This window comes from Salvelinus fontinalis, unplaced genomic scaffold, assembly GCF_029448725.1.
Source record: "Salvelinus fontinalis isolate EN_2023a unplaced genomic scaffold, ASM2944872v1 scaffold_0073, whole genome shotgun sequence".
NCBI lineage: Eukaryota > Metazoa > Chordata > Actinopteri > Salmoniformes > Salmonidae > Salvelinus > Salvelinus fontinalis.
The window spans coordinates 89,864-99,802 of record NW_026600282.1 but is presented as its reverse complement, the minus strand read 5'-3'; the positions used below and the strand labels follow the sequence as shown (position 1 = coordinate 99,802).

At 41.4% G+C, this 9,939-nt stretch overlaps 1 protein-coding gene across 1 annotated transcript; it reads right to left on the bottom strand.

Annotated features, from left to right (window-relative positions):
• Nucleotides 1–2,063: 2,063 nt before the first annotated feature.
• LOC129842881 (olfactory receptor 10G7-like) lies at nt 2,064–3,026 on the bottom strand. The gene has a single exon (XM_055911577.1). The coding sequence runs from the start codon at nt 3,024–3,026 to the stop codon at nt 2,064–2,066; it is 963 nt and encodes a 320-aa protein (XP_055767552.1).
• Between the last annotated feature and the right edge of the window lie 6,913 nt (nt 3,027–9,939).

Below are 9,939 nucleotides of genomic sequence, written 5' to 3'. Positions count from 1 at the left end.
TATAATTTCTTGACTTCATTATTATATCACTTTATTCAGAGGGCCTGTGGATTCATTGATTAAGAGTCAGGTTACAATCAAGCTCCTTTCTATAGATTAATCCTTTCCAACGAGCAGCAGCACCAACTTTAGTTGCCCAACAACAGGTTATCTCCATCACTTCACTTCTCTGTCATTTAAACACCTCTCATGTGCATCTCTTCTCATGAGAAGGTGAGGATGGAAAGGGTACTTTCAGAATAAACCCACAAAATAAATTCTAGATGGCGATGCCATAATAAGTCTCGATATTTTTTTTATTTTATTTTTTTTACCTTACATACAGTCGTTCTGATGACTAAACTATCGCTGAATACCATGGCTACGCTAGTACTATTGACAGTCTCTTCATGGTGTGCTTGGGGCTACGATCCTGGCCTAGTAGGCATAAGAAAAAACAAGATCCAGATCAATCTTTGCCGTGAAATACGGAAAAGTAAAATGTATTCCGAGAGGGCTTCATCCTTGTCCAATTTTCATCCTCGTCCAATCTTTATCTGTGTTTAGACAATTAGGTGTTTGTTCAATTGGGTGTTTGTTGTGTTGTTTATCGGTGTTGTGGTGTGTATCGGTGTCGTGATGTGTATCGGTGTTGTGGTGTGGTGTGTATCGGTGTTGTGGTGTGTATCGGTGTCGTGGTGGTGTGTTGTGGTGGTGTGTTGTGGTGTGTGTCGGTGGTGTGTTGTGGTGTGTATCGGTGTTGTGGTGGTGTGTTGTGGTGTGTTGTGGTGTGTATCGGTGGTGTGTTGTGGTGTGTATCGGTGGTGTGTTGTGGTGTGTGTTGTGGTGTGTATCGGTGTCGTGATGTGTATCGGTGGTGTGTTGTGGTGTGTATCGGTGGTGTGTTGTGGTGTGTATCGGTGGTGTGGTGTGTATCGGTGTTGTGGTGGTGTGTTGTGGTGGTGTGTTGTGGTGGTGTGTTGTGGTGTGTGTCGGTGGTGTGTTGTGGTGTGTATCGGTGTCGTGATGTGTGTCGGTGGTGTGTTGTGGTGTGTATCGGTGGTGTGTTGTGGTGTGTATCGGTGTTGTGGTGTGTATTGGTGGTGCGTTGTGGTGTGTATCGGTGTCGTGATGTGTATCGGTGGTGTGTTGTGGTGTGTATCGGTGGTGTGTTGTGGTGTGTATCGGTGTTGTGGTGTGTATCGGTGTTGTGGTGGTGTGTTGTGGTGTGTGTCGGTGGTGTGTCGTGGTGTGTATCGGTGGTGTGTTGTGGTGGTTATCAGTGATGTGTATTGTTGTTGTGGTGTGTATCAGGTGGTTGTATTTATACATAAAAATGACAGACAGAAAAACAAATGTGTTTTTGTTATTGGGTCCAGAGTTTGCAGTCCAGGAGAAAGTCAACACTTTATCCCCCTCTGTTTATCACAATATATAGGGGTTATTGCCTAGTTAAATAAAGCGTTCTAAGGTACTGCATCTCACTGCAAGAGGCGTCACTACAGTCCCTGGTTTGATTCCAGGCTGTATCACATCCGGACGTGATTGGAAGTCCCATAGGGTGGCGCACAATTGGCCCAGCGTTGTCCGGGTTTGTCCGATGTAGGCCGTCATTGTAAATAGGAATTTGTTCTTAACTGACTTGCCTAGTTAAATATATATATATATATATATATATATATATATATATATATATATATATATATGGGTTATATAATCAAATCTAGTTTATTTGTCATTTGCAAAGGACACATGTGTACACCGCACAAATAAAATCTAACTTCCAGGTTTAACTCTCAACATTGCAACAACAAAAATAACCCTTTAGATACAATAGATACAGGACAATATACAGGTGTAGTAATGTGAAGTGCTAACAGAAGAAGCCGGAACTTTTTAAACCGTGGACTGTGGTTATTCAACAGAAATCCAATCTGATCTTGCTTGTAGACAACGCAACTCTTAAAGGCAACGTAAACGCTGCTGATATGAGCTGAATTGGAAATTACCTTTAAAACCTTTCAATGCACATTAGTGCAGTTTCTGATTGAATCTAAGTCACAAAAATGATACTTTTCACTACCTCATTTCATCACTGCAGTTCTTTTTCTAGACAGTATCTGAACCAATCTCTTTCTAATCTCTTTGGTCTTCAGACAGTAGACTGTAGGGTTGATCAGAGAAGGTAACAGCGTGGCTATAATCAGTAAAGCATTACGCTCCGTCAGATTCAGCCTCACCCCTATCCTCGTCAACAAACCAGAGACTAACTTGGGGCCAAAGTAACTGGATACCACAATGATGTGACAAATACAGGTATTAAACACCTGTACCCTGCTCTCGTTGTTAGGCAGTCTCAGTACTGTGTAGATCAGATTCACGTATGACAGCAGAATGAATATGAACTGTGCACCAATCACCCACAGACCCAGGATGGCGGGAAGCATCCAATAGGGTTCAGGGTTGACACAGGCGGCTCTGATCATAGCAGGATAGTCACAGAACACATAGCTAATGATGGGCTGGCAGTATGGAAGGCTGTCTGCCTGAGCTGTTAATACCCCCATGACCCCTAACCCTATCAGCCAGGTAGCTGTGATCAACAGGATGAGCCGTGGGTTAGTCAGGATGCTGTGGTACCTAAGAGGGGTGCTGATAGCGATGGTTCGGTCCAAAGCCATCAGGGACAAGGCCATGCACTCTGTGATGTCACCCAGGTGGTAGATGTACATGCGTGATATGCAGGAGTAGTAGGAGATGGTTTTGACCTCGGCCAGCAGGACAGAGATCATGGTGGTGCTGGTGCTGGTGGTGAACATGATGTCCACCACGGCCAGGTTACAGATGAGGAGGTACATGGGCGTGTGCAGCCGTCTGTCCGTCGCGATGATGCAGATGTTGGTGCCGCTTCCCAGAAGCACAAGGAAATAGGTGATGAAGATGAGGAAGCCCAGGAGCTTCTGGTGAGAGAGGTGGTCGAAGCCTGTGATGGTAAACTCCTCCACATTCTTCCCTGTGAAATTCACTAAAAGTTCACTAAAAGACATCTTCAAGCATCAACCCTTATGAGTTATTAAAACTAAATCACTATATTCCTATAGCTTCAAATCCAAATGAGTTCATTTGAAAACAGTACAACAGCACACAAATCCAAATGTATTTGATTCTTCAAACGAAGCAGTCTCTATGCAAACAGTCCATAGGTTGTTAAGTTGTGGACACAACCCAAGCCCTGCGGTAGAGTTTAGTGGAGCAGTTTTTAAAGAGGCTCAAGCCACCCAGGGAGTGGCAAAAACACACATGGAGGACACAGGGGAGAGGGATCCAAAGTCATTATGCTTTGGAAAGCTTTCAAAGTTTTCTAATGAAGTAAACATGACGACTCAAAAGTTTAAACATATAGATATACAGTCTCTTGCAAAAGTATTCATCACCCTTGGCATTTTTCCTATTTTGTTGCATTACAACCTGTAACTTAAATCGATTTTAATTTGGATTTCATGTAATGTACATACACATAATAGTCCAAATTGGTGAAGTGAAATGAAAAAAAAATAATGTTTAATTTTGTTTTTTAAAAAACGGAAAAGTGGTGCGTGCATATGTATTCACCCCCTTTGCTATGAAGCCCCAACCAATTACCTTCAGAAGCAACATAATTAGTTAAAGTCCACCTGTGTGCAATTTAAGTGTCACATGATCTGTCACATGATCTCAGTATATATACACGTGTTCTGAAAGGCCCCAGAGTCTGCAACACCACTAAGCAAGGGGCACCACCAAGCAAGCGCACCATGAAGACCAACAAGTTTTCCAAACAGGTCAGGGACAAAGTTGTGGTGAGGTACAGATCAGGGTTGGGTTATAAAAAAATGTCAGATACTTTGAACATCTCACAGAGAACCATCAAATCCATTATTAAAAAATTGAAAGAATATGGCACAAACCTCCCAAGATAGGGCCGCCCACCAAAACTCACAGACCAGACAAGGAGGGCATTAATCAGAGGGGCAACAAATAGACCAACGATAAGCCTAAAGGAGCTGCAAAGCTCCACAGCATAGATTGGACAATCTGTCCATAGGACCACTTTAAGTTGTACACTCCACAGAGCTGGGCTTTATGGAAGAGTGGCCAGAAAAAAGCAATTTCTTAAAGACAAAAAGAAGCAAACACGTTTGGTGCTCGCCAAGTGGCATGTGGGACACTCCCCAAACATATGGAAGGAGGTACTCTGGTCAGATGAGACCAAAATGTAGCTTTTTTGGCCATCAAGGAAAATGCTATGTCTGGCGCAAACCCAACACCTCTTATCACTCCGAGAACACCATCCTCACAGTGAAGCATTGTGGTGGCAGCATCATGCTGTGGGGATGTTTTTCATCGGCAGGGACTGGGAACCTGGTCAGAATTGAAGGAATGATGGATGGTGCTAAATGCAGGGAAATTCTTGAGGGAAACCGGTTTCAGTCTTCCAGAGATTTGAGACTGGGACAGAGGTTCACCTTCCAGCAGGACAATGACCTTAAGCATACTGCTAAAGCAACACTCGAGTGGTTTAAGGGAAACATTTCAATGTCTTGGAATGGCCTAGTCAAAGCCCAGACCTCAATCCAATTGAGAATCTTTGGTGTCATGATGTGGCCCTCTTTGGGTATAGCGAGTGGCTTCCCCCTCTCTCCCTCCAACACCCAGGTTCTGTTATCTCAGGACGTAAATTCCTGAAGGAGACTCTCCTCCTGGTCATGCAGAAAGACACACATAGAGAGAACAAAGGAATGTCTTCTATATCACAGAACTTGAGAACTGAACAATATCCATGTTTTGGAGAATGTGTAAACGGTCGGTGGAGAAGCCAGCTATGACCCAGTCCGTTTTGTTTCATGTTTGTGACCTCATGAAAGACAATACAGCCACATTACCATAACTCTGTTTATACAGGAGCCTCCGTTATGAGGTTTGCGTCTAATTATTGTATAAAATGAATGAGTAAAGATTAAACTATTTGTGAAATTATGTGATGGTGTTATATTCCCTTTAAAGTTGATCTAAATCGTTGCCCTGCCTCCATGAGCACCGACATGATCTGGCTCATGGGACAGCCGTTTTCTACTGTTAGGAATACAACCCCCACCTGAAGATATCCTCTTGAAACCATGCGTACCTCGATCACCGAGGTGGCGAAGGTTTGAGTTTAGACCACAAAAACCTCAGTATAAGCTAAGGTTGTAATGGTTGTTGAATTCCTAACCATACCACGTGGAGCATTGGCTACACGGGTGGAAATGGTTCAACTCTGAGACTATCGATCCTTACAGAATAAGAGCAAATCTTAAATACTAATTACTAGTCTGCGGCTAGAAATTATGTCAACTTGGATTGCGAAGACCAACAACCGCTGAAACATCTATTCTATAAGAACGTTTCTGAATGGTACTCTGAAGTATCCATTCTAACCACGAAAGACTTAAGGAAAGCAGAGAGAGATGCGCGTGTCACGTTCCTGACCTGTTTTCTCTTGTTTTTGTATGTGTTTAGTTGGTCAGGGCGTGAGTTGGGGTGGGCATTCTATGTATTGTGTTTCTATGTTGGGTTTAATGTGTTGCCTGATATGGTTCTCAATTAGAGGCAGGTGTTTGACGTTTCCTCTGATTGAGAACCATATTAACTTCTTGAGAATACAGGGGGTGCTGTTTTCACATTAGCATAATTTCCTCTACAGATTAAACTGCCTCTTATTCAATTATTGCTCTTACTATATGCATATAATTAATACCATTGGATAGAAAACAATCTATAGGTTCTAAAACCGTTTCAATTTTGTCTCTGAGTGAAACAGAAGTCATTTGACAGCACTTTCCCTGACCAAGAAGAAGAATGCAAGATGGGTATGCTCGCTTCAACGCTCTGCCTATATATGGTCACGCCACCTATGACCCGAAACACACTTCATTCGTCTTCCTCTGTGTGTCAAGAGGACGTCAGAGGACAAATTTTTTGTTTATCTTGTACTGACGTGAAATAAGACCTATTTCTTTGGCGTGACCGACAACTTCCGGTTCTCTGAATTGCACTATTTGGAGGTGCGATTGTCTACTGTTTTGCTGCCGTTACGGATGAAAACTATCTCCGTCTCGAAGTTTGTTTGATACATGTGACCATATCATCTTAATGTATGTTTTTTCAATATAGTTTAATCAGATTATTTGAATTTTTTCGGGAGTTTTGCCGTGTTCCGTTCTGTGACTTTTTTTACTTTGGCCAGTCGACCAGTACATATGCTAAATGAAGAGGGAAAGTTGCCATTATGAATGGATTGAACGACTCATCAGGACTAAGGACACCTTGATCAACATTCTGATGAAAGATCAGCAATAGTAAGACCCAATTTACGATGTTATTTCATATATCTGTCGTGCATGTGAACTGGTCGGGGGCGCCTAGCTGGTTCTGGCTGGCGTGGCTATGCTAATTTAGCGCTACATTTTGTTTTCGCTATAAAACATTTAATAAATCAGAAATTTTGTTTGGATTCACCAGATGTTGGGCTTTCAATATCTGTACGCTGTGTATTTTTTCTGAAATGTTTTAAGACAAGTAATTAGTTATATGACGTTGGTCTCTGTAATTGTTCTGGCTGCGTCGGCACTATTTCAGATTGCAGCTGCAATGTAGAACTGTGATTTATACCTGAAAAATGCACATTTTTCAAAAAAAAACTATGCTATACCATAAATATGTTATCAGACTGTCATCTTATGAAGTTGTTTCTTGGTTAGTGGCTATATATATTTTTATTTAGTCGAATTAGTGATAGCTACTGACGCAGGAAAAAACTGTTGGAGTAAAAAAATTGTGTGTTTTGCTAACGTGTTTAGCTAATAGATTTACATATTGTGTCTTCCCTGTAAAACATTATAAAAATCTGAAATGGTGGCTTTATTCACAGGATCTGTATCTTTCATTAGGTGTCTTGGACTTGTGATTTAATGATATTTAGATGCTACTATTTAATTGTGACGCTATGCTAGCGAAGCTAATCAGTGTGGGGGGGGGGGGGTGGGGGGTGCTCCCGGACCCGGGGTAGGTGCTCGGTAGAGGTTTTAAGGTAGGCTGTTCTCACTGTTTGTTTGTGGGTGATTGTCTTCCCGTCTGTATGTATGTTCGTACCACATGGGACTGTAGCGTTGGTTTGTAGTCTGTACCTGTTCGTGCGTTCTTCGTGTATTTGTAAGTTCTCATGTTTTAGGTCAGTCTACGTCGTTTATTTGTTTTGTAGTTTGTTTAAGAGTTTTCGTGTTTCGTCGTTCTGTTAATAAATATTCATTATGTCTTCATCACCTGCTGCGCCTTGGTCCGCTCATTCACCACAAGATGACCGTTACAACGCGGATGAACATTCCAACAGAAAGATGGACGATTCCAACAGAAATCACCACGACACACTGAGCGTAAATATACATTGATTGCAATTATTCCCGAACGAATGAGCATTCATGTGCAAAGGATTAGCATTTCAATGAATATAATTATCAACTGTGTAGTGACTCTTTTGTCTTTCACACCCTTCTCAGTCCACACCCATTTCCCTTTGTCCACCAAGCCGTTATATCGGCTAAGCCCACTAGGGAACCTCCCCATCATGTCCTTTTAACCATATCTACTGTTTGTTTGTTTGTGCATTTCTGTGATTATATAGTTCGTTAGTAAATAAATGATTAAGTCAATTGGTGTATGGATGATTCATAGTAAAGGCAAGGTTTGTGCAGATAACCAACAATTTACGACGTTTGGAATGAGACTAACGTGAGGTAAGGAATAATTCATTAATTAGAAGACTAATTGATCAGATATTAAAATATCTGAAGAGTTATATTAGGAAAATGATAACATTGTAATCTGAAGATTTTCCTTGGTACCCCGACTTCCTAGTTAATTACATTTACATGATTAGCTTAATCACGTAATAATAATTACAGAGAATTGATTTGATAAAATAAGTCTTCAATTTAATGATGCCAAAGACACGACAGCGGATTGACTTAAAGATTGCTGTACACCCAGTGGCTAGATGTGCCAAGCTTATAGCAACATACCCCAAGAGACTTGCAGATGTAATTGCTGCAAAAGGTGGCTCAACAAAGTTGACTTTGGGGGGTGAATAGTTATCCACGCTCAAGTTTTCTGTTTTTTTGTCTTATTTCTTGTTTGTTTCTTCAAAGTGGTAGGCATGTTGTTTAAATCAAATGATACAAACCCCCCCAAAATCCATGAAGTGCATGTATGGTGCTATGCACACATTTTAATCCTTGTTTTGGCTGACACAACATAGCTGTGTTCTTCCGTGAATCGTACCGCAGAAGGCGAGCAAGGACCCAAGACACAGACGTCTTGCTCCAATTGGAGAGACACGCTGGTGGGCTAAAGACATTGCCTTAAAGAAGGTCTTTGGAGCTTTTAGAAATCCAGATGAGGGTCTGTATGTTGATGTCCTTCTCACTCTTTCAACCATACAAGATCATAAAAACATCAACACTACTGTACGGGTCAAGGCACAAGGATACATTGAGGGGTTGCTGAAGTATGAAACAATACTTACAGCTCAGATATTCCTCAGAATATTTCAGGTCACCTCCGCAGTCACAAAATATCTTCAAACAAGTGGAATGAACATTCTGTCTGCGCATCGTATGGTTGTGTCTACAGAGGAGCAGCTGAAAGTAATGGAAAGAGATTTGAAAAAGTCAATGCAGCTGTAGACACAATTGTTCAGTGGGCCAACAGGAAGTTACAGGAACAGGATGAGGAAACAAAGCTTGAAAGAAGAAAACCATGCCTGGAGAGAATGCACAATATGAGACATTTACTGGTGCAGAGAGTGCATACAGGATTGGTGTCCATAATCAAATTCTGGATACAGGTATAGATAGCATCCAATGGCGATTTCTGAGTAATGGCAATGTATATGCCTATATGGCTTTTCTGGACCCTAAAAACTTGTCAACTAACATCCAGTGCCAGTGGCCTTTGTAAGAAATATCAAGGACATTAATAGGCAGGCCCTAGAACAGAGCATCGATATCAGATTTTCCACTTCCTGTCAGGAAGTTTGCTGCAAAATGAGTTCTGTTTTACTCACAGATATAATTCAAACGGTTTTAGAAATTAGAGTGTTTTCTATCCAATAGTAATAATAATATGCATATTGTACGAGCAAGAATTGAGTACGAGGCCGTTTGAAATGGGCACCTTTTATCCGGCTACTCAATACTGCCCCTGCAGCCCAAACAGGTTAATCCTCAGATACCCTAAAATGTAATTACACAATAATATTTCATACGGAAATAAGTATGTTCAATAGGAAAACGATATTAGCAGTTGCGTGTCCTCTTCGTCGCACGCGCATACACTAATTTCCAATTCTGTGTCCCTGTAGTAAAACCCATATTTCTTACTCGTTTTGGAAGAAACAAGCCTGAAAACTTGAACAAAGACTACTGGAACCCAGTGGAAGCCATAGGAATTGCATACTGGGAGCTAGATTTAATTATTTGCCTATATGTTCCATTGGAAGAGCATGGGCTCTCAATTCTTTTTTATTCCAGTTGGTTTTTCGTTGGATTTTCTCCTACCATATCTATTGTGTTATAGTCTCCTACATTAACATTTCTACAAACTTAAAAGTTTTTTCTTTCCAATGATAGCAATTAAATGCATATTCTGGCCTCAGGGCCTGAGCAACAGGCAGTTTACTTTGGGCACGTCAGTCAAGCGGAAATTGAGAAAAAAGGACCCTAGCTCTAACAAGTTTTAAGGAGTTATGAAATGTTTATTTTAATTTTATACTTTGACTTGCTACTCACCAGTCTTTTCACAATCAAATGGGATTAAACACCTCCCTCTGTGACTGGATCCTGGACTTCCTGACGGGCTGCCCCTAGGTGGTAAGGGTAGGTAACA

What these genes read in the sequence shown, in the direction of transcription:
- LOC129842881 (XM_055911577.1), bottom strand. Translation starts at nt 3,026, where the DNA reads ATGTCTTTTAGTGAACTTTTAGTGAATTTCACAGGGAAGAATGTGGAG.